This window comes from Mesoplodon mirus (assembly GCF_964341445.2).
Source record: "Mesoplodon mirus genome assembly, chromosome: 5".
Classification (NCBI taxonomy): Eukaryota; Metazoa; Chordata; class Mammalia; order Artiodactyla; family Ziphiidae; genus Mesoplodon; species Mesoplodon mirus.
The window spans coordinates 43,580,845-43,605,041 of record NC_138980.1 but is presented as its reverse complement, the minus strand read 5'-3'; the positions used below and the strand labels follow the sequence as shown (position 1 = coordinate 43,605,041).

The 24,197-nt window shown below is 55.1% G+C and overlaps 2 protein-coding genes across 8 annotated transcripts in view; both read right to left on the bottom strand.

The window, feature by feature from the left end:
• Positions 1 to 13,377, bottom strand: part of MEF2B (myocyte enhancer factor 2B) — a 23,886-nt gene extending 10,509 nt beyond the window's left edge. For 2 of the 5 annotated variants that reach the window (XM_082622182.1, XM_082622183.1), the window contains exon 1: positions 7,883 to 8,039. In XM_082622182.1, coding sequence (XP_082478308.1) covers positions 7,883 to 8,024 — 142 coding nt within the window. In that variant the 5' untranslated portion in view covers positions 8,025 to 8,039. Of the gene's footprint in view, positions 1 to 361; positions 462 to 3,583; positions 3,708 to 7,882; positions 8,040 to 13,248 lie in introns of those variants that run through there. The other 3 variants (XM_082622184.1, XM_082622186.1, XM_082622185.1) reach the window with 3 other exon arrangements.
• BORCS8 (BLOC-1 related complex subunit 8) lies at positions 12,431 to 24,197 on the bottom strand. 3 transcript variants are annotated; one of them, XM_082622239.1, is made up of 6 exons: positions 24,116 to 24,197; positions 20,489 to 20,601; positions 19,969 to 20,033; positions 16,888 to 16,998; positions 15,331 to 15,406; positions 12,431 to 13,408 (listed from the first exon to the last, which is right to left on the bottom strand). In XM_082622239.1, the coding sequence occupies exons 1-5, from the start codon at positions 24,150 to 24,152 to the stop codon at positions 15,373 to 15,375; spliced, it is 360 nt and encodes a 119-aa protein (XP_082478365.1). In that variant the 5' UTR covers positions 24,153 to 24,197; the 3' UTR covers positions 12,431 to 13,408; positions 15,331 to 15,372. The 3 variants fall into 3 exon arrangements, with proteins under 3 accessions (XP_082478365.1, XP_082478366.1, XP_082478364.1); XM_082622240.1 differs by lacking the exon at positions 12,431 to 13,408 and adding an exon at positions 13,416 to 13,552; XM_082622238.1 differs by lacking the exons at positions 12,431 to 13,408; positions 15,331 to 15,406; positions 16,888 to 16,998 and adding an exon at positions 18,203 to 19,034.

Sequence of the window (24,197 nt, the reverse complement as noted above, 5' to 3'; positions counted from 1 at the left end):
TATTAAAGCTGAACATGCATCTACCCTTTGACCCAGCGATGCTTCTCTTCAATATTCACCTAAGAGAAAAGTGTCCATGTTTTACCAAAGGACACAGACAAGAATGTTCTCAGCAGCCTCATTTGTCAGAGCCCCAAATTGGAAACAACTCAAATGCCCTCAAGGGGAGAACTGGTAAATGATTTTTGGTAGATTCTATGCAAGACTACTATACAGCACAGAAAAAGGATGCATTCCACCTCCATGCAACCACACAGGTGAATCTCCCAGACCATGTGCCAGTTCAGCAATACTGGGCTCCATAGAGAGGACACACCATGTGATTCCATTTATATGAAGTTCCAGAACAGGCAAAACTCACCTACAGTGATGGATATGAGCACAGTGGCCACCTGGAGCAGGTACTGTGACAGGACAGCAGGAGTCCGGGGGCTGGGGTGTCCTGTTCCCCCGGCCAGGACCTGGATACATACGTGTGTTCAGTTCGTGCAAATTTTTTAGCCCTACTCCAATGATTTTTTCATTTTTCTCTATGTGATTTATCTCAACCAAAAGATTTTTTAAAAAACCTCGTCCCTGGGGACTTCCCTGGCCATCCAGTGGTTAAGACTCCACGCTTCCATTATAGTGGGCATGGGTTCGATCCCTGGTCTGGGAACTAAGATCTCACATGCTGTGCGGCACGGCCAAAAAAACAAAAACAAAAAAAACCCCAAAACAAACCTCGTCCCTAGTCATGGCTGCCATGAGAAACAGCATCTGTCTGGGCAGGAGCAAGGTGGCCAGGAGAGGCTGGGGCAGGTGTCTAGGTGGGAGATGTGGGGCCTGAACTGGGACGGGGGCTGCAGGTAGGCAGAAGAGGATGGATTGTTTGGCGACCAAGGGGACAGGACATGCTGGTGGCATATGCCTGGGGTTGGGAGGGGGCCTGGGGTCTCTGGCCTGAGCGTTGATCTGGAGGGGGGAACTGGGTGTACAAAGGAAGATTTCATGAGTGCCTGGAGCATCATAAACTCTCTAAGGTGATACCTGTGGTCACTAAGTCCATCAACAAACACCACTGCAGTCCTTCAGGCCATGACTGTCATCTCCCTCTAAGAGGTCTCTTAGCCCCCTGGTGATGGAGATGGGGGTCTGGAAGGAATCCCACCCTCCCACTGACCCTTCACTGCTGGCCTCTCCCTGTGGAAGGACTCAGTTTTCTCACCTGTAAATGGGAGCGAGAATCCTTCTCCCACCAGCTGGGGAGGAGGGGGCAGTGGAGGAATCTATCAACCTTGCCTTCTGGCATCCCAGAAGCCAGAAGGAAGAAGGGCCTTGGAACTGGGGATGCTGAGTCAGCGTGCCATCTTGCAAGACCACAGTGACACTTACTGTGACACGCTGGGCGATATCAGACCCCTACTTCCTCCTCCCCCACCAAATGGGTCACAGAATCCTGATCTCAAAGGCTTTGCAGTGAGGTTTGAGAGAAAAGATCAGGAACAGTCAAGTTCCCCTTCTTGGCTCCCAGTGGGGCTTTAATGGAGCGACAAGTGGCAAAGTCACGCTGCCAGACCCTTGAGCTCAGAGGCCTCAGCTTCGTGGGGGACCCAGGCCGGCGAAGAAAGGAGAGGAGGAAAGGAGAAGTGAGAGGCACGTGGGTGGCCTGGGGGAGGTGAGGGCCCGCGGGATGCGGCGAAGCGGGGAGGGGGAGCTGCTCCTGGGCCCTGCAGCAAATCAGGCCAGTGGCCCCGCCTCATGCAACCCAGGCGGTGGTTTCATCACCTGCTCCCCAAGTACCTCATTACAGGCGACAGGAAGAGCCCCTTGGAAAGTCGGGACCCCCCCTCCCCTCTCTTGAGGGCTCCAGCGGCTCCCACCCCAGCTGCTGGTGACACCCCACCTCCCTGAGCCGGGGCCCTGGGCCGCCTCCTCCCCTGGGAGCCTGGGGAGATGGTGGCCCAGGTTGGGGGGGGCACTGTGGGTGACCTAGGGGCTGGCTCAGCCCACAACGTCTCCTGGAGTCCCTCACCTGCCCTGGGGAGAAGGCGGGCTCTAGCAGTGACTACTGTGCAACCAAACATCTCTGGGCCTCAGCTTCCTACCCCAGAAGATGGGGAGAGTCGGTGACACCTCCCTGAGTTGGGGGGCTCTCTGGAGATAATATCACCCTCTTTCTCTATGCAGGCAGTTTTTGCCATCACTGGGCCTGACCCCTCTCAGAAGGCCTTGGGGTCACCTCTCCTCAGCCCTGGGGTGCCCAGCTCAGAGTGAGGGCCCCGGGCAGACCCAGGAAGGGTGTGGGGACAGGGGGTCAGGGAGAAAGCCCTTTCCTCCTACGTACAGATGGGGGGGTTGGGAGATTCCCCTCACAGGGAGACCCCCCAAACACATGCATCACCCCCAAACACCCACATACATAAGTCCCCAAAACACATGCAGTCCACAATACATGCAGACCCCTCCCAAACCCACATGGCTTGCCAAATACACACATCCCCAAAACACACAGAGGCCTCTGCACACGCAGATGCCCAACTACACGCAGACCCCTCAGACACACACAGAGTCCCCCAACACCTGCCAATCCCTCGAATGTACACAAACCCCCCAGTATATGCAGACGCCCCCAAACACACGACCCCCAACAACATGCAACCCTCCTAGACACATACAGAGCTCCCCAAACACATGCAGACTCCCCAAATCCATGCTAGTCCCCCATTATAAGCAGGCCCCCAGACACAGATAGGGCCTCTATCTCCTGCAGGGGTATCGCCCACTCTCTGGCTTCCTGAGGCAGGGTGGGAGCACCCCCCAGGGGAGAGATGTGGGTTCGGGGCTGGGGGTTCTGAGGGTGGGGTGTGAAGATCTCAGGGATCGCACGTACAGACACTGCATGGGGAACACACGCCATGCTGGTGCAAGTGGCAGGGGGGTGAGGGGATCTTCAGGGTATTCCTGGGGACTGTGGGGGTCTGAGGGTGGGGTGTGTTACCCACGTGTGGCTCTGAATCCCAGAAACCCAGAATGTTCCAGCTGGAGAAAGCCCTTTGTGGGGTCCCTTTGTGTATAGATCCCTCTGGCACTCATGGGGAAATGGAGGCCCAGTGGGGGACCCTCAGACCCACCTCCACAGACCCCTCCCCAGGCCTGCTCCATGAGCTGAGAGGTATGATGGCCTGGCTGTGGCTACGGGAACAGCCAGATGGGGGTATCCACTCCACTGGCTCCACTGTACACTCATTGCCTGACATGCTCCAAGCCTCAGTTTCCCCATTTGTACAATGGGTCCTGGGGGCGTCTCAGGCACTCACCCACCTGTCCCTCTACTTTAGACAGGCCTCATCTACCAGTAGATTCCCAGCTCATCTTCCTCCCCTTTCCAGGCACCTGAAACACCAGCCCCAGACAGACCTGCCACTTTCCCATTGCCAGGCTTTTGCCCCCCGATGTGCCCTCTCCCCGGAACGCCCTTCTCAGACTCACCCAGGTCTGAGACGCTGCTACACATCCTTCAAGCCTGGGCAGAAATCTCTCTTTCTAGAGGTGCTAATTTCCCCAGACCAGATTTCTCTTTCCCTGTGCCACTTAGTCCTACCAGATATTTTTGGTGCTTCTTTGTTACTTTCTTTGATGATCCTGTTGCCCCACTAAGATGTCCGTTCCACGAGGGCAAGGATGGAGCCTTCCCAGTGCCTGGCACACAGTAGGTCTGCAACCACCCTTCCTTGAATGAATGAGCAAACAAATGCTTAACAAATGGAAGAAACATTGGCAACGGGTTCCGTTTTCTTTTAAATACCTCATGGTTCACAAGACAAATTTGAGGTCCCATCTGGCCCACAGGCCGTCAGTTTGAGGGGGCCCCTGCTCCCCTACCCCTCTCTAAACAGCCCACAGCACGACAGCCCACTGGATGGTGCTCATGCTTCTCTCAGGCCAAGGGGCTGACCCTCTGAAGGTTCCAGTGCCCACCTTGGAAGGAAACTATGTCCCGGGGTCATGCAGGACCTGGCTGCCCGCACGGTCCACTGAAGGTCCTGTCAGGAAGGCCATTTTCTCTGTCACGGCCACTGCAAATGGAGATGTGCCCCCATCCCACCTCCCATGGGGCTTGGGACTCCTACCCCTGGGGATGAGAGAGACCGTACATTCAGAACCCAACTCTGCTATCTCACACAGGTCAGAGCCCTCGGCCACCAAAGGCCCCCAACGATGTCCCCTAAGCTGCAGTGGCAGCTGCAGGAACGACCCAAGGCTTCTCTTTGTTCCAAAGAAAGATCTCCCCGTAGGGCCCCAGAAATTCATCCCCAGAGGCCCAGGCCTCCCTGCTTGGGAAATTAGCACATCTGTCAGAGCTGAGCGGAAGAGACTCAGCCCATAGCCCAGCAGACCCAAGACGCAGCCAGTGGGGAACACAAGATGGGGCCTTTGAGGCATCCCCGGTCCCCACTTTCCTCCCCAAGAAATGTCTGGGAGCTGACCAAGGTGCCAGGGACACAAGGGCAGGGAGTGGACAGACCTATCTGGCCTTTCCCATTGCCCAGTCTGGTGGGGGAGAAGACAGACACGTAAACTGTCAGGGACAGAGCCCTCACCAATGAAATTCTATAGGGCAGGGGTCCCCAACTCCCGGGCCGTGGACCGCTACCCGTCCGCAGCCTGTTAGGAACCTGGCTACACAGCAGGAGGGGAGTGGAGGGCGAGCAAGCGAAGCTTCATCTGCTGCTCCCCATCTCTCACGTTACCACCTGAACCATCCCCTCTGCCCCCAGTCTGTGGAAAAATTGTCTTCCATGAAACCTGTCCCTGGTGCCAAAAAGGTTGGGGACCACAGCTATAGGGTGAGGCAGTGGGGGAGGTGGCAGGGGAGGGAGCTGCTTTGGAAAGATGGGCCAGAAGGGACTTTTTGAAAAGGGGACCTCAAGGACTAGAGGACACCAGCCATGAAGGGGTGTGGGTGAGAGACTGCCTGGTGGAAGGAATGGCAGGTGCAAAGGCCCTGAGGTGGGAATGTGCTGGGTGGGTTCCAGGTGCAGGTGTGGCTGGTATTGCCAGGTATGGGTGAGCAAGGGGCATCTGGAGACAGAAGAGGGCAGGGAGGCTGCAAGGGGCCTTGGGGATCAGGGTGAAAGAGTGGGCTGTAGAGCAATGGAGAGTCATGGAGGGTGCATGAACGGGGGTGGAGGGTGGCTGTGGTGCAATTCAGGATTTTCAGCAGACTCCGTGGCTGCTGTGGGGAGAAGTCCTTTGGGAGCAGGAGGCCAGGACAACGTCCAGTGGGAGAGGGTCGGGGCTCTGATTGTGGAAACTGGACAGAGGCAGGCCTGTGCCCACAGCAGCGACTCATTATCACAACTTGCCTGGATTGTTCCCTTCCGAGGACCCCACCTCAACCTCTGGTGAACCTGAACCTGGAGGAGATCAGGACAGGGAAGCTGACAGGCCTGAGGTTTACTTGGTCCCTGGTGGAGAGTGGGGTGAGGGTGGACCTGGATGGGGCTCACAGGCACGTCCACTCGGTCATAGTTCGGATGGCACCTCCTGTTACTGAGCGCCTGCTGTCTGCCCGGGCCCATGCTCCACCTCATTTACACACAGGACCAGCTTGACTCAGATAGCCCACTGAAGCGGAGATGGCTGCCCTGTTTTTTTGTTTTTTTGTTTTTTGTTTTGCGGTACGCGGGCCTCTCACTGTTGTGGCCTCTCCTGTCGCGGAGCACAGGCTGCGGACGCGCAGGCTCAGCGGCCATGGCTCACGGCCCCAGCCGCTCCACGGCATGTGGGATCTTCCTGGACCTTCCTGGACCGGGGCACGAACCCGTGTCCCCTGCATCGGCAGGCGGACTCTCAACCACTGTGCCACCAGGGAAGCCCTGCCCTGTTTTATACAGGAGGAAGCAGGCTCCTTCCCAGGGCCACACGGTGGGACCCCAGATCCTCGCTCAAGCGTGGGCTTATACCACAGGGTTGTCCGGCCGTGCCCCAAACTCACCCCCACCGACCCAGTCTGGGAAGTGGGCTTGGGGAGCAGTGGGATCTGAGACACTCATTCCTGAGTTCCCTGGGGCCAGTGGGCAGCCTCACGAGCCCCCCCAAGATGCAGGCTCAGCAAGGACCTTTGGGAGGCTGAGAAATGGGATCCAACCTCTGTGTACACCCCACTCGGATTCATGGGCCTGGGCTGGGGTGACCTCTCCAACCCCACATGGGATCCCAGGAGTGTGATAAATACTCTCTGAAAAATGATGTCTGTCTCCAGGTGCATGTGTGCCTCTAATATTCCAGAAGGTCAGACCCCCAACATGTCTACACTCATTGCATCTGAGTTGGGGTGACAAATGATTTTAATTCCCTTTCTCCTCTAATTTGCATTTTCTAGATGTCTGCCTGGTTGGGTAATGATTTAATGAAATCAATCATTAGTTGGAGATGGGAAGTAAGACTGGGCTCAAATTGCTCAGGTCACAGGGTCAGAAAGGGGTAGCGATTTGTCTGAGGTCACACAGAGAGGAGAGAGGAAGCTGGGGCCCCTCACTCCTGGCTTTAGTTCTCCTAGGGGCTGAGGGGCCTGGGTGTTTCCACCTGGCCTCAGTCTTCACTCCTGCAAAGTGGCAGCTTCAGATCAGATAGCGAGTTCCCAGCTCTCGCAGGTGAGACCCCAGGACTCTAAATGTCCCAAAATTCCATTCCCTGGAGGCCAAGTTTCACTCCTGGACTCAGACAGGTAGTGGAAGGCAGGTATGGGGACAGGAGGGAGCAAGGCTGACTTCTCCCAAAGCTCCTTTGACCTTTGAAATCAAACCCCATACACTTGTCCTTCCAAGTCTAAATACTTTTTTGAACCCCGTTTCCTTCACCCCAAGAGTCTGAAAGTTCTCATCCCTGACGCCAAAGATCCAGAGGTCCTGACCTTCCCCAGTGAGGATTCTCAGCTGGTCAGGCAGAAGGCCTCAGCTATTTCTGACTTCTTGGGTCTGCAGCTTGGGGACTGGGAATAGCCAGGGACCCCAGTTGGCAATGTCTGCTGCCCTGGACCCTGAGAGAGGCAGAGGGTGGGGACCATGACCATGAAAGTAACGCAGCCACGGTCTTGTCATGTGCTGACAACCTTGGAGGGCTGTCACTATCGTTCCATGGCCCAGATGGGACACTGAGGCACAGGGAGGAAGTGGCCCAGGCAGCTGTGGTGCCCCACTCAGGGCTCTGTGCCCACCATCCTGCCCTCAGCCACAGAGGCATCCTGTGGGCCCAGCTGAGGCCCCATGTTCACTGCATGAGGTGCAAACCCCATGGGGTGGGTGAGGGTCATGGCGGTCAGAGGCACACGTGGATGTCATGCCACTTGCAGGTCTGGGGCCGCGACACACAAGGGCACACCAACAGCAGGAAGGCATGGGGTCGTGGTTGTGCACAGGGGGCTCCAGGATGCACAAAGGGATGTGACCCAGGAAAGGGGACCACTGTAACTCACAGTCGCATACCAGGGGCTCATGGCACCACAACTTTGGACTCACAATTCTCCAACTGACACAACCCTCAGACACATGCCCTTTGGACACACAACCCCTCAGACATGACACACACTCCTTCAGACATAACTCCTGGACATGCAACCCCTGGGACACTCACCCTTTCGGACACACAACCTCTCAGAACCACAACCCTTGAACCCCAGCCCTCGAACACAACCTCAGACTCACACCCCTTGGACACATACCCTTTGTACACACAAACCCAGGACACATAACCTCTCAAACTCACAATCCTAGGACTGCACACCTCTTAGACACAACTCTCCCTCGTACAGCAGGACATTCGGACTTTCAAAATCAACCCAGCCCACAGATGCCATTCAAAGGACACCACACAAACCTCGGCCCGACGCAACACGCACCTGCTACACCTGGACCCTTGGACGCTCGCGCACCGACCTGGAGGAAGCGGCTCAGAACCCCGAGCGCCCTGCAGCCGCAGGGGCCTTCCGAGCGGGGCGGCCCCGCCCCCGTGAGGTGATTGGCCGGGGCGTAAATTTGCATAGAGGGCGTGCCCGCGGGCTGCGACGGGCGGGGCACTTGGGCGTGGCCGGGTCCCGGGAGTTCTGGGGCCCGGGACTCAGACGCTGGAAGACTCTGAGGTGGGGGAATAGTATAATGAGGGAGGGGGGCCCGGGAGGGAGCTGGATCAGACCTGCCAGGCTTCCCCCGATGTCAGTGGGCGACCCTGACCTGCTGAGCCTGACCCTAATTCGGACCCTGTCTGTAACCCCCTGCTATCTCCTATTCTGGGCTAACTCCAACCTGAGTGAAATGTAACTCCGACCCGGGACCCTGAGGCCCCAGGCACCGAGACCTTCTCGAAGCCAACCCTGACCCTTGCTCTCACCCAAATGGAGGGACTGCAGAAAGGGGCTCTGGGGTCGCTGAGGGACCTCGCCCAGCTGTGTGCCTCCTGCAGCTGAATGTGTGACCCACGTGTTTCGACAGGAGGGTAACAGACCCCTCGGTGACTGGGCGCCCTCCTCCACTTCAAAGGTCAGCTTCCAGGACTGGATCCCCTCCCTGGGATCCCAGCACCACCCAGCACAGGTCCAGGCCCAGAGGGGGATCAGAGCAGGATTAATGAGTGAATCAAGGTGGAAAGAATTACAGGATGAAGATGACTTTTGACTGGGCAATCCTGGAGAAGCCCCCAGTCTGGAGGAAGCAGAGCTACCACATACTCCCTATCCCTGTGGGATCAGAACTGGGCCAGAGGGGTCAGGGAGGGCTTCCCCCAAAGAGGGGCGGAGCATTTATACTGGGCCTTGAAGCATGAGTAGGAGTTTGCCACCGGTAGAAGAAGAGGGAATAAGACTTGCAAAGGTTCAGAGAAAGAGTGCAAAACATTCTTTGGTGGGGGAAGATGAAGCCAGAGCAGTGACTGGAAGTAGATTGAGCTGGGCACCCAAAGAGAGGCTTGGGGATAGGGGGAGGGGGACCACTGGGGCAGATGAAAGGGGAGAGCAGGTGGGTTGCAATGGCTGCCTGGTATCCACCTTCTAAGAAGACAACAGGAGGTGACTGGACCCCTGGACTCAGGGGGGAGCATGTGGAGATATTAGTATGTGGGGGACACTTGAGGAAGGGAACAGAGACCCTGACTCTCCCCACACCTCAGTTTCTCCATCTGTGACATGGGCAGTTTGGACCCCCAGCCTGGGCACAGATTTCTCTTTGGACCAAAAAAACTGGGGTTCACACTGTGTCATAAAGGTGGGGATCAGGGTTCCTGCCTCTCCCACCCCGTCTTTGCTGCCCTTCAGTGCCCAACACCAGACACTCAGGTGTCCCAAGAACACACCAGGGCCTAGGCCAGGTTGGGGGCTTCTGCCCGGGCTCAAAGGCACAGAACAAGGCTTGGGGAGTGTGGAAGTGGCTGGGGACCCCTGGGGCCCTCGAGAGCTGCTCTGTTTACCCAAGACCGCCTGCCTGCCTCTGATGCAACAAGCACACTCTGGTTACGTGAGGGCAGCAGCTGGAGCAGCTCTGGGAGCAGCCTGGGCTGAGCCAGCCGGGGCTGCCCACTATGGGCCACACCTCTTGCCCCCTCACCACTGGGGCTCGCTCCTGTGTTCTTGCCCCTGCCACGTTGTCCCCTTCCACCACTCATGTTCCCAAACACCCTTCCCATTCCGGTCCATACCATCTTCTATCATTCACACTGTTTCCTATAATGGCTCCTTCTTTCTGCCTTTACCCATTCCTGTCCTATACCCTCCCCCATCGCTGGCTGTGTTACCCCGTGTGGACCCACACCCCCCACTGGGCCAATCAAGTCTCGACCTCAGTCTTCTCAGATGAGGGGACACTCTTAGGTGCTGGAGTAAGAGGTTGGGGGGTTGAAAGGGAGATTTCAGGGGAGAAGGGAATGGAAAAGGCGAGAGGAAGATCTGGGAAAGGGGCCTGGAAGACAGGGAAGGTGGAGACAGGGATGGGAAGGTGAGGAGGTGTAGAAGCTGCTCCCCCCAAGTCTCCCTCTCCAGATCCTCTCCCAGAATGCCAGCAGGGGAAGCCTTTGAAGGATCCTCCATGGCAAGGACAGTGTGGTCCGGTGGGTAGGGCTTCAGGGTTCGAGGACCCTGGGTTCCCATCCCAGCTCTGACTCCCACTCGCTGTGTGACCTCAGGCCAGTCACTTCACCCCTCTGAGCCTGTTTGCTCATGTGAAAAGTGGGGACAATAGTAGTCTCTCCTCTGGTGGGGGAGAAGCGTTTCAAGGTCGGCCTCCAATGCCCCCTCCTCCTCCAAAAGCCTTAGCTATCCCCTCTCCCATCTGGTGTTCTGACACCCCCATCCCTCCTTCCACCTCAGTGTGACCCCGTGGTTTAGAAATGTCTGTGTCCAGCTCTGTCTCCCGGAGCCTGGGCCATGCGTTGTGGTAGCACAAAAGGGGTATTTCCATGGGTTTCTTGAAGAACTGGAGTCCTGGAGAGGGTCTGAGTAGTGTAGGGGCATGCGGACCAATCTTGGGGCATCCAGAGGCCTTGCTGGGGGATGAGGCAGGGGCCAGGAAGGGGCTTCCCAGGGGCAGGACCCTCAGAGTACAGAGCAGGCCTGAAATAAAAAACTAGGACTTGGGGCTTCCCTGGTGGCGCAGTGGTTGAGAGTCTACCTGCCAATGCAGGGGACACGGGTTCGTGCCCCGGTCCGGGAAGATCCCACATACTGCGGAGTGGCTGGACCCGTGAGCCATGTCCGCTGAGCCTGCGCGTGTGGAGCCTGTGCTCCGCAACGGGAGAGGCCACAACAGTGAGATGCCCGCATACCGAAAAACAAACAAACAAACAAACAAAACTAGGACTTGGACCAGGGGCTAAGAACAAAAAGCCAAAACTCAAGTCTGATTCCCATCCTGACCACTGTGGACCAACTGGAGACAAGTCACTGCCATCCTGGGCCTCCTTTTACTCCATGCACAAATTTGAAGGAGACTGGTTGGGGCGGGGGGACAGTTCCAACACTTAACCCAGGGAGCCCTTCCAGGTTACCCCCACCCATGGGTGCTAGGCTCCCTACTTGAATGCCCCGTGGCACGGGGAGTTCCCTGTCGCTCTCCTGGCTGCCCACCTATTTCTGGGAGCAAGTCTTAGTGAGCCAGGTCTGGGCATGCCCACACCCTTCACTCCGGGGGTGGGGGGAGGGGGTAAGTCGGCCAGAGCGTGGAGGCAGATGCGAGGTGTTACTGGGTAATCTGGCCTTGCGGAGCCTTAGTTCGCTTTCTAGAAAATGGAAGCAAGAACGTATAAAGTGAAAAAGGGCGGAGGGTCACGATGCACCCTTCAGGATCGGCCAAGACTGGGGACAGGGGCTTGAATCAGGGGCTAAGAACAGCTTGGAGGCGGAGTGCCCGGCCAAGGCTTTGCCTCTTGCGCCCCCTTGCGGCCGGCAGGGGACGGACGTTCGCCAGGCATGAAAGGCGAGCCGGCCACGCAAAGGGCGGGCAAACAACCAGCACCTCCGTGAGCCCCAGGATTTGGGGTGGTGGGGCATCTAACAACCCACAGTCCTGCACAGACCTCTCTGAGAGTACTATTAGTCTTTGGCTAAGGTCGTGTTCAGGAGCCGTGGGTGACAGGGAGCCCTCGGAAGGTCTAGGGCACCTCATGACTGCCCCCCACTAGCTCACAGCGCCTGAGCCATCCAAGGCTGCCTCTGGGATACACGCAATTACCTCACTTAGCTGCCCGTCTGTCCAGCGGGTCTGAGCCCTGGAGCCAGGGTTGGTCTGTCTGGCTCACCAGGGCATCCCCTGGTCAGGCAGGGCCTAGCTCAGAGAGAACGGTCAATGTTTGATGGATACATGGCTGCATGGTAGGAGAGATGGACGAGAGGTGCCTTCAGAGTGGGCGAAGAGAGGGAGAGTGACTCTGTGGGGGCTACACACCAGGCAGGGCCTAAAATAGTGTGAACCTGAGGCTCTTCCCTCCCCCTCAACTGAGCTGGGGCAGGGGGAAGGCAGGATGGTGGCACACAGGCCCCCAGTACACCCCAGGGGAGGTGAGAGAGGGCTGACCCTGTTTCCTGGTGGTGGGAGGCAATTATTAATACCTCTTGTGTTCCTGAACCTACTCCCAGGCCCTCAGGCCCCTCCACAGCCCTGATACCCCACCAGGACCCTCTCTGTCTCTGCTAGGGTGCCCTTGGCCTTTGCCACCCCTCTCTCCCAACCACTTCTCTGGGCCAAGCTGGGGGATCCTCCCAGAGCAGTGAGCCTGGGACCCACCCTGGCTCTACCCTCGACAACTCCATTCTGCTCTTCCTTATACATTTTGCTGGGCACTTTGTTGGCACACAGCTGGCCTCGGAGGTGTACAAACCATGGGCCATGATCTCCCAGGCTTGGAATTCGCAGGGATCAGATCAGCGTGGGCTCTTCTCAAGTCAGCAGAAACAGACTCAAAGCAATTTTGGCAAATACAGTAATTTTAGGGACTCATGAAACTGAAGAATTGAGATTTTCTAGTGTCAGGTACAGCTGGATCCAGGGCCCCAGGCAATGTTCTCAGGTCCCCTGGTCCATCTGCTGAGCTCACCAACCCCAGAAGGAAGATGGTACTTTTCCAGCAAAATCCTCAGGGAAGACCTCTCATTGGATCGCATGCCCATCTCAAACCAATCACCTGGGAGATGGGGGGCTCTGACTAGCCAGGCCAGGGTCCCACATCCACCCCTGGAGTTAGGGTGGCTTCTCCTTATGGCCTGAGCCTGAGGTGGGCATTCCTGCTCAAGGCAGAATGCAGTCCAGGCAGGCAGGTACACGAATGCCTGCCTCAGCCTGTAGAGAAGGTCCAGTCCAGCCTTCCTTGTTGAGATGGAGAAAGGTAGCACCAGGGAGGGTCGGTGCCAGACCCATGTCACATAGCATGTCAGAGGCAGGGCTGGGACCAAACTAGGCCGGGGTCTACTCTTCTCTGTGTGATCTCACACAAATAATGCCACCTCTCGGAGCCTCTCTTTTCCCATCTGCATTTGGGTGACATCTGCCTTATAGGGCTGAGGATGAAAGATGACCCTTGTGAAGCCCCCAGCACAGATCTGGGCACACAGCAGGTGCATGATCAGGATTGTCATGGTGGCAGTTATTGGTCCGAGGGGCCATAGCTGTGTCCATGGTCAGTGGGGGTGGGTAAGAATCCAGAGGCAGCAAAGCCTCGTCTCAGGACATTCATGGCTGGCCCAGAGGCTCCAGGCAAGAGCGAGAGGAATGCGCTGGCCACACTTACTTGGTCTTCTGTCCCTGCCAAGTCTCACAAGGCTGTGTCCAAGGGTCCAAGCTTTGGTCGGGCTGGGGGGCAAGAGGTGAGTCAAGGCCAAGTCTGAGAGACCCCTAGGGCTGCAGGGTAGCCCTGATGAGGTGGCGTCTGAGGAAAATCCTGGGCGAGGCTGAGGGAAGAGGTGAAGCACTGGGAGTTAGAGGGTCTGGGTGTGAATCCTGGCATTTCCGGTCACGGGTGGTGACCCTGCCTCTCGCCTCTCTGAGCCTCAGTTTCCTCTTCTGTAAGATGAGGCGTGTGTACAGCCCGTGGCCTGGAGAAGCAGGGGAGGCCAAGACTTGACCCTGTGAAGGTCACCAACAACCCTTGGGGGGGAGCAGTCTGGGGAGAAGTGGGAGTGGAGGCTCCGAGGTAGGGAGTGGGGCGGCAATTCTGGGGAGCAGAGCGGGGTCTGTAGGTACCCAGGTGGCATCGGGCGGAGCCACAGAGCAGTTTGTTCTGAGGGGGCGCAGCAGTAGCAGTAAAGGGACAGCAGATGACCCAGGATGTTCACGGCTTGCCTGGAGGCTCCAGGCAGAAGCAGGAGAAACACACTGACTGTGGACGGGTGGAGAGGGCAGCATCTTTGAGGCTTGAGGGTGGGAGGCACCAGGGCACAGGGGATAGGATGGGGGAGATTTTGGGGTGTGGGTCCAGGCTGGTGGGCAACACTGGGTGGGGAAATGGGGTGGGTTGCTGACCCCCTTGGCAGCCCCTCTTGCTGCAGGCCCTCCCAGATGTCCCCCAAGTGACCCCACAGTCTGTGGGATTCCTCATCACCCCTATGCCCAGAGCTAAGCCCATCACATAGCAAGTGCCCGGTAAGAACTCTGACTGCACACCCATGAACTCTCCTGCCTCTTGGCTCTCAGGGCTGCTGCTCTAGGAGCTGTGGGGGCCCTGTCCCCTCCCACGCCTCCCTTGACCCTCTGAGAAGACTTCCACAGCACAGAGCACAACCACAGCAAATGAGCAGGGGGCTGTGAGAGCTACACAAGCTGCGGGCTCAGTCAGTGCCTTGGGTACCTCCAATCTGCCTGTGTCTGCCCTGCATGAGCACAGAATAACAAAACACTAGGCCTTTCTTGGTGCCATGCTCTCCTCAGATGGTCAACCACACCTCCCAGTACTGAAGCCCTCCTGCAGTCCTCGCCCATCTGGTCCTGGTCATGTGACTGGCCTTGACCAATGGGACAGCCATAACTGAAGCAAGGGAAGGCTGGATGAACACGTGCACACAGGGCGCCCAACCACCAGGAGAAGCTTGGGCTGTCCTGCTGGAGAGGCCACGTGGAGGACCAGACACCCCCCTCCCCACCAGCAGCAGACAGCACTGATCAAGGGCCAGATATGAGGCTACTTCTGACTATCTGGCCCCATCAAGCTCCCACAAGAGCCACAAGTAGCACCCAGGTGAGACAAGCAAAACTGCCTGGCTGAGTCCAACCCAAACTGCACGACCGTAAGCAGGCAAATGATTGGTGTCATAAGCCACTAAGTTTTGGGATAGTTTGTCATGCAGCAGTAGCTGACTGCTACAATACACATCACTGTATGCAGCTGCACCTAATGAAGCACTCTGACAGAAGGGAAAAGCAGAGACCAGAGTGGGGAGGGACTTGCTCAGGGTCACACAGCAGGTCAGCAGTAGAATGATGAATCCAGAGCTCGGTGAATAACAGTCCTGCTGGGCTCTGCCTGAGACAATGTGTTTGGGTAAAGCAAGCAGCTGGCATGTGGAAGGGTATGGAAAATGGGGCTCCCCTCTGCCTTAGGGGGCAGGGGTCCTTGGGATCAGGACAGGGCCTGTGGCCTGGATAAGGGGCAGGAAGATGACAGAGAAAGCACAAGGGAGATGGGCTGACAATAGCCCTGAGCAGCAGAGGGCACAAGGTGCCGCTACCCTCTAGCCTCCCATGGATAAAACCATCCTACAAGCCCAGGGAGAAAACTCGAGTGGTTAGTCAAGTAGGTCCGTTCTTGGATGCCGAGAGCGTGGGTTAGTTCAGAGCAAGGAGCACAGAGAGGCTTATGGCCCCACTTGGCACTGACCTGAGTCAGAGGGGCCAAAGCACCTCCAAGTCTCTTCCGGGATCAGGTTGAAGAGGGCGGGGGCGGTTCCTCGGGGCTGGAACAAAACATGTGCAGCATCCGTGAGGCTGAGGTCAGAGGCCATGAGGCCTGCTCGGCTAGGCTGGATTGTGCATTGGGGCACACTCCAGTCCCCCAAGACCTCTGGCCTGAGCCTTCAGGGCATCCTCTGTAAAAATGGGACCAGTCACCCACTTCAGATGTCATGCCTGGGTCTCATGTAGGACTGGGAGCTTCAAACCCCCGGGGCTTGCAAAGAGACGCAATAGCAGGTGAGTAGCTACTACGCAAGCTGCTACTGGTGTCTTTCAGAGGCACGTTGCATTTTCGCAACAGCAGGCAGAAGCAGGGCTTTTGGAAGCAGCTGGGAAACTGAGTTAAAAGTAAAAGCTATGGTTTTTGAGGCCCTACTCTGTGTACGGCACTGTGCAAGGCTTGACGCAGTGAAATCCAGTCCCAATGGCTGTCACCTACCAGGGGCAGAGCAGCCAGAGCCAGATGGTTATTTAGTGCAAGTGAACCATCATGAAGCCCTCACGCTACCCTCAGAGGGCAGGTTGCTGCATATCCCTTCTTACACATAAGGCTTTTTGGTTTTTTGTTGTTGTTGTTTGTTTTTTGTTTTTAAGGCTTTTTTGGTTTTGACAGTTCTTTTGTCTCAATTATCACAGGCAGCAACAGTTTTTTTTTCTTTCTAAGTGCCTGGTTGGGGACAGGCATACCAGAACCCCACACTGCAGGAGCCAGACACATCTCAAGGTCGAGTGATGGCTTATAGCACGTGTGTATGTGTTTACATGTGTGTTTATTAAGTTATAATGAAAACCAAAACAAAAAGAGCTACTTCTCCAAAAACTCTCTCCCCGGTATGTAAGAACTGTAAGTAGTTTTCATTTTTAGACCGTCTGGTCATTGGCTCAAAGCCTCTTTCAGCTCCGGGCGCTCTCCCAGCTGCCCTCGAGGCCCCTGCCCACCCTCCGAACCCGTCTCCCTTTCGCTCACCCACGGCAGCCACACCCGCCTCACATGTTCCTCCAACACACCCAGCTCACCAGGCCCCGGGCCTTTGCCCTGCCACCGCCCTGCCTGGAGCACCAACCCCAGGTCATCTCTGTCTGCAGATTGTTCAAGCCTCTGCTCACACCTCTGCCGCCTCCCCAGAGAGGCCCCCACAGCCCTTTTCCTCCTTCACATGTGTCTGAAATGTTCTTGTGTGTTCCGTGTTTACCTGGTTGCTGTGTGTCTCCCCATGAAGCTATGAGCACACCTGTCTTGGTCACTACCATGTCCCCAGCACCCAGCCCAGGGCCAGGCACACAGCAGAGCTCAGGAGCTGGGTGCCGAGTGACTGAACTCTCCCACTACAGACGCCAAAGGATGAAAGGAAGTCACCGGCCACCGTGAGATGAAGAGAGGGAGTTGTCTAAGGAGCGAGAAGTGGCAGCTCCTGGCTGAGCAGCGAAGGTCCTTACAGCAAGCAGGCTGAGAGCAGCAGGGGCGGGCGGTCCCGGGAACTACCTGTGGCCCTGGGCTGTGGCGTTCATGTGGTCTCGGATGCTGATGGCCTGTTTGAGGAGGCCCTCCACGCTGCGGAAGTAGATGCTGCTGTCGACAAGGTTCTTCACGGCGCTGAAATGGGATAGATCCAGTCAGCGGCACCACGTTCTCTTCGCCCCCCAACCACAGCTCAGCGGATGCCTGTGCGGGCCAGCATTCATCAGGCACCTGGAGGATTCCATGGGCCTCCCTGAGGGCTCACTGTGGGCTTAAAGTTTAGATTTCCATATGCAACAGAGCACTGGATGGCAACATGCAACTTTCGCTTAATGGCTGCTAGACTATCTAATGCTTTGAAGGAGCTATAAGCATGCAACAGTGACCTCAAAAATATCTTGCTTTCCTCTTAGGTAATCTATTCCTGCCTCTGAAGGAAGCTTGTCAACTGGACTGTGAAAAGCTCTAGAGGTGAGTTTAGACTCATCGCCATTAGAGGGGCACTACTGCAAAGCTGTGCTAAGCTCTGGTGTTGAAGCCACATTGATGGATGTCTAATGAAAATGTCCCTTCCAACAGCACTACAGGAACATATTCACCAAGCCACGCAGGGCCTTGCTAACGCCAGAAAGTTGCCTGTGCAACGACACCTGCAGTAAAAATAAGAGGGTCGGGGTTTTTTTTGTTTTTTTTTGTGGTACGCGGGCCTCTCACTGTTGTGGCCTCTCCCATTGCGGAGCACAGGCTCCAGACGCGCAGGCTCAGCGGCCATGGCTCACAGGCCTAGCCACTCCGCGGCATGTGGGATCTTCCCGGACCAGGGCACGAACCCGTGTCCCCTGCATCAGCAGGCGGACTCTCAACCACTGTGCCACCAGGGAAGCCCAGAGGATCGTTTTAAAGTCCTTCTGTTAAAGACAAAGAGATCACGCCCATTTATTATCAGTCAGGGACCTGCTTATGGCTATGAGATGAAAAGGCGGGAGCGTTGGCTGTTGGCCGCTCTGTTAACTTGCTCATCTGACACCACCAAATGTAGTCAGCTTTCCTAGTGCCCATCCGCCATGATAAAAAGCTATCTAACATAAGCTCACTACTGAAAAGTTCACCCCAACCAATATACCATTTTAATATCTTTCAGTTTTACACCAACCGTTAACGCTGCACAAAGTATTTCGACAACTAAAAAGGCACTTTCATGTCCGTAAAGGAAACAGTCTTTCAGCATTAGAGAAATTCACATCTCACTAAAGAGAAGTGCTCAGAGCTCGGAGCAGACTGGCCCCCTGCCTAGCCCAGGGCTGCTAAGCACTTGAAATATGGTTCATGAGACTGAGGAGCTGAATCTTTCATTTTATTTCATTAAAATTTAAGTGTAAACAGCCATCTGGGATCCGGGCTCCTGCACTGGATAGCACAGCTAGAGGAATTGGGAGAAAGTACAGACTTTGATTTGTTCTTCCTTGAACCTGGATCTTTCTGATGAACTCTGGGCTGTCTGGGAACTATTCAGCAGCTGCGAGAAAAACTCCCATTTCTTTTCTACTTTTCCTGGAGTTAAGGAGGGTGTCTGTGACCACCATCCTCAGGAAGATGCGATCTGTCTGGGTCACCAGCGGAAGGGCCAAGGCTGGTGAAGGCAGAACTCCGAGCGGCACGACTTCCTGTCAAGGAACCTTCGACCACACAACAGAAACAGGCAGGCAAACTGCACAGTGCCACGGACGAGAGCTGCTGGGGAGTATCCAGCCTCCACCAAGACAACCCACTGCCCAAGCCAGGGGCAAACAGCACTCCTAATTAAAGTCGCCAACTCCTAAAGCAAACGGAACAAGCCAGGTCATGAAATACAGTCATGGGAAACACAACCAACAGGAGCACAGGAGGCAAGGCCGGCAAAGCTGCAACAATGGGAAGAAACACCAACTACTGCTTTTTATTCTCAGGCACGTCTTTCACTTGGGGTTAAAAAATCTGGATATTGGGCTTCCCTTGTGGCGCAGTGGTTGAGAGTCCGCCTGCCGATGCAGGGGACACAGGTTCGTGCCCTGGTCCAGGAAGATCCCGCATGCCACGGAGCGGCTGGGCCCGTGAGCCATGGCCGCTGAGCCTGCGCGTCCGGAGCCTGTGCTCTGCAACGGGAGAGGCCACAACAGTGAGAGGCCCGCGTACTGCAAAAAAAAAAAAAATCTGGATATTTAGAGAAACTTAAACAAACAAAAATAATAAATGGTATACCCACGGTCACAGAAGCTTTATTCATAGTAGCCAAAATATGGAAGCAACCCAAATGTCCATCAACAGATGATGGATAAACAAGATGTGGTCCATCCATATGATGGAATATTATTCAGCCCTAAAAAAGGAAGGAAATTCTGACACATGCTACAACATGGATGAACCTTGAAAACATTAAGGTAAGTGAAAGAATATGGTCTCAGAAAGACAGATACTGTATGATTCCACTTATGTGAGGTCCCTAGAATAGACAGAAAGCAGAATGGTGGGTGCCAGGAATGGGGGGCGGGGAATAGGGAGTTAGTGTTTAATGGGGACAGAGTTGCAGTTTTGCAAGAAGAAAAGAATTCTGGAGATGGATGGTGGGGATAGTTGCACAGCATTATGAGTGTATTTAATACCACTGAACTGTACACTTAAAAATGGTTAAGATGATGTATTTGCATCTTACCACAAGATAAAAAACTGGAAAGAAATAAAATTTTAAAAATAAACTGTCATGTTCATGTTTTGGCCCTCCCCCCCAGCTGCCATCCACCCCACTAGCCAGTCTGTGGTCCCGACAGTGGGTGGGAAACACTGGCCCCTTGAGGCACCTCCTGGAGTCCTTATCAGCCCCTCCTGTGACAGATGGGGAGGGACTGAGGGCCGGGAAGAAGCCTGCCTGAGACACACGGGCATCAGTCAAATAGCGAGCAGCACAGGTTTGGGCTGGAATTTTGTCCTGTGGCCAGGTGAGTCCAGATCCGCATGCCTCTACTCAGGCGGGTTCCGCAGGGCAAGGCTCACGGGCAGCCGGCTGAGATGCCCCTGAACACCCGGGGCATAACAGGGCAGCCGTGGCAGCGCAGAGGCTGTGGCGCTCACCTGCAGGCGTACTCCACCGTGTAGATGGCTCCCTGGCTCTGTTCCTCCCACCGCTGCATGTCAGCCTGCGGGGTGGGGGAGGGGTTGGGGGCTATTAGCAGGGGTGGCTGCTACCTCCATCCTCCCAGCACCCAAACACCAATCACCATGGCTGTAGAGGGCAGCCCCCTCCAGCCCCTGATCTTCCTCCTGCTACTCCCACCCCTCATCAGTCTGGGCTTTCTGTGAACACATGGCGACTACGGCTCAGGGCCTTTGAGCAGGCTGTTCTCTCTGCCTGGCATATCCTTCCCTCACACGGCTGCCTCCTTCTCACCACACAGGTCACAACTAATGCAGACCCTGCTATCCCCTTCTTCCAAATCTGCCCCAGATCTGTCCACCCAGCCCCAATCTGGGCTGGTGACCATGTGCCTCCTCGCTGGTGTCCCAGCCTTGACTCCTGCACCAACAGAGTAGGCCCCAGCTCACAAGATGCAGACCCTGGGAGAGGTCGGTGGCTGGGGCAGGGACGGCTCACCTTATGCTGGGCCAGCTCGGGCAGAGAGCGGCGCACGTGCTCCTGCAGCCGGTACAGGGCCACGGATGGCTCGTTGGCCAGGACGTAGACACTCTCAGTGAACTTGTCTGTTACTGGGTCCAGGATCGACAGTCGGCAAAGTGGGACGGGAGGGTAGGGTGGACAGGGGGTCAAGGAGACAAAGCATCAGACTCCTGGTTGCTCAACCCGTGAGTCCAGCCAGAGTAGAGAGGAGTATCCAGTGTCCCTCCCAGCGGCTGGGTCACCTGTGGCCCCGGTGATGGGTTGCAGGAGATGGTCACAGCAGGGCCGAACAACTCCATCTGGGAGTCACAAAAGGGCCTTAATCTGTTTTTTTAATAAATGTATGTATGTACGTATGTATATATTTGTGGCTGCGTTGGTTCTTCATTGCAGCGTGCGCGCTTTCTCTAGTTGTGGCGAGCAGGGGCTACTCTTCATTGTGGTGCGTGGGCTTCTCATTGTAGTGGCTTCTCTTGTGGAACATGGGCTCTAGGCACACGGGCTTCAGTAGTTGTGGCACGTGGGCTCAGTAGTTATGGCTCGCAGGCTCTAGAGCGCAGGGCCTCAATCTTGATGACATTAATGTGTCCAGTGAATTCATGATCTTTCCCTTCCCAAACCCACTTACAGTGGACACTGCTACAACCTGCTCAGATCTACTCACATCCCTTTTACCCCAGTGACAAAATCCAAGATTCTTCTTTGGATGCCCACTGGCTACCGGACCCAAAAGTGCCTGGAAGTTTACATGGGTGGATGGCTCTCAGCCATGACTGAGCACCGAGGGGTAGGAAAGCCCACGTCCTGCGCTGTGTGTTGGAACAACTCAAGAGGTGTGACCCATCCCCGTGAGCTCCCCTGTGGGAACAGACTGTGGCTTCTTTCTGCAGGATTTTACCTGAGGTCACTCCTTGCTCAGCTTCCTCCCCAGCCCTGTCCTGTTTCCCCCCTCTCCTCTGTGGGGTTCTCTTGGTAAGCTGACTACACACAAATCCTCATCCCAGGGTCTGCTTCAACGAACAGCAGCCAGCTGGTTGTCCCTGCCCTTCCTACCCCATCAATGAGCAGACCCTGCTTGTTCTGTCGCAAAACAAAGCCCAGAACTCACCCATTCTTTTTTTTTTTTTTTTTTTTTTGCGGTACACGGGCCTCTCACTGTTGTGGCCTCTCCCGTTGCGGAGCACAGGCTCCGGATGCACAGGCTCAGCGGCCATGGCTCATGGGCCCAGCCGCTCCGCGGCATGTGGGATCTTCCCGGACCGGGGCACGAACCCGTGTCCCCTGCATCAGCAGGCAGACCCTCAACCACTGCGCCACCAGGGAAGCCCCAGAACTCACCCATTCTTAACACTGTACTGCCCTCACTGGTCCAGACATAGCTGTCTCCCACCTGGATGCCAAACTCAGCTGCTCCCTGGTCTCCCAGCGCCCACTCCTGCCAACAATCCAATCCCCACGAAACAGATGGCATGAGCTCCTAATGAACATATCAGATATGTCTTTCCCTTTGTTGAAACACTCCCATCAGCCAGAAATTAAATCTGCCTTCCTAAACATGGCCCTTAAGGTCCTGTCTGTTCTACCTGCTGTTACACGCCTCTGCCCTCCTCAGCCACTGCCCCAGGCACAATGGCCTCCTAGCTGGTCCTTGGACACTCTCAGCACTGTCGAAAAGAACTTTATGCAATGACGGAAAGTTTCTATAATCTATACTGCCCAATATGGTGGCCACTAGTCACATATGGCTACTGAGCACTTGAAATGTGACTGATGTGACTCAGAAACTGAATTTTAAATTTTATCTAATTTTAATTAATTTAAATATGCATAAGTACTATGACCAGTAGCTACTGTATTGCAGCACAGCTCTGAACACTTTGCCAGCTCAGGGCCTTCATACCTGTTGATCCCACCAATGACACTGCCTGCCTCCCCCCCAACCCTCATTTCTCTTAATCCCTCATGTCTCAGCTCAAATGTCACCTCCTGAGCAAGGCCTTCCCTAATCACCAAGCTTAATCAGATGTCCCTTCACCTTCACTCTCAGCCTCAGCACTTTGTTCATGTCCCTTATACTTAAAATCTTACTCTATTTTTTTCTTAAAATTTATATTGGAGTACAGTTGATTTACAATGTTGTGTTAGTTTCAGATGTAAAAATTCTCATTCTTTATTAGGTTACATGTTTACCTAAAACTTGATTTGTGAGGGCGTGGGCTTCTCTGAGCCTGTTTCCTCATATGCAAAAATGGAACGAAAAAGGTACTCACCTCAAGGTTTGTTACAGAGATGGATCCCATGCTATTGAGCAGGGCAGTGTAGTTGGTGAGGGAGAGAACCCACGTGTGTCTGGGAGTCAAGGGAGGATGTATATGAGTCTGTCCAGTTTGGGTTTGTCCAGCTCACCACGGTGTCCTGACTCAGGCAGACCCCGGCCTGCCACCTCCAAACTATGTGTCCTCTTACCTTCTTAGGCCTTCTTGTTTTGAAAATGAGCACAGTAGCTTACACCTTACAGTGCTATTATGAAGGATATGGAATTACATGTACTTGTGACTTCTAAATAATTAACTAGTGGGAGTTGCCTGGTGGCCTAGTGGTTAGGATTCCGGGCTTTCACTGCTGTGGCCCGGGGTTCAATCCCTGGTGGGGGAACTGAGATTTCACAAACCGGGTAGCGCGGCCAAAAACAAACAAACAAACTATAACAAATAAATTTGTAAAAAAAAAAAAAAAGAAAAAGAAAAAGAAAAAATTAACTAGTAATAACATATATAATAAAGTAACAAAGACATTTATACTTTAAAAATAACTTGTGGCATTTTGTAATTTGTAACTATGTGATTTACATATATTTGATAAGTCGATGTAAACATATGCAAATGCATAAGTACAAAGGAAACAATACACACAGCCACTGCCACGCCCCAAGCGTTCTTCCAATGCTTTACAGATATCACATTACTGGGGGCTTCACTGGGGGGCTTCCCTGGTGGGCCTCCCTGGTGGTGCAGTGGTTAAGAATCCGCCTGCCAATGCAGGAGACACGGGTTCCAGCCCTGTTCCGGGGAGGTCCCACACGCCGCGGAGCAACTAAGCACGGGTTTTACAACTACTGAGCCTGCGCTCTAGAGCCCGTGAGCCACAACTACTGAGCCTGTGTGCCACAACTACTGAAGCCCGCGCGCCTAGAGCCCGTGCTCCGCAACAAGAGAAGCAACCGCAGTGAGAAGCCTCCGCACCGCAAGTAAGAGTTGCCCCCACTCACCGCAACTAGAGAAAGCCCGCACAGCAACCAAGACACAACACAGCCAAAAGTAAATTAATTAATTTAAAAAATATCAAGTTACTGAATTATCACAACAATTTTATGGGGGGAGGGAGGGAGGGAGTCTATTATACTCTCCATTCTACAGATGACAAAATCGAGGCACAAAGACTTTCTAAAGGTTTCAAAACTAGTCAGCGGCCGAGCCGCGATTTCGTGGCAGTTCAATCACACCTCCCAAACGCTCCCTCCGCGCCTTGGCCCCCTCCCGCGCCCAGTCACGTCGCCCTTTTGCGAGTTCCTGACCCCTTCGTCCGCCCGGGGCCCCTCACCACCTTTCTTCCCCTTGAGCTGCATCTCCGGTTCCTCCATGGTGGCTGCGGCCCTATTTCAAGGACAGGAACCGGAAGTCTGGGG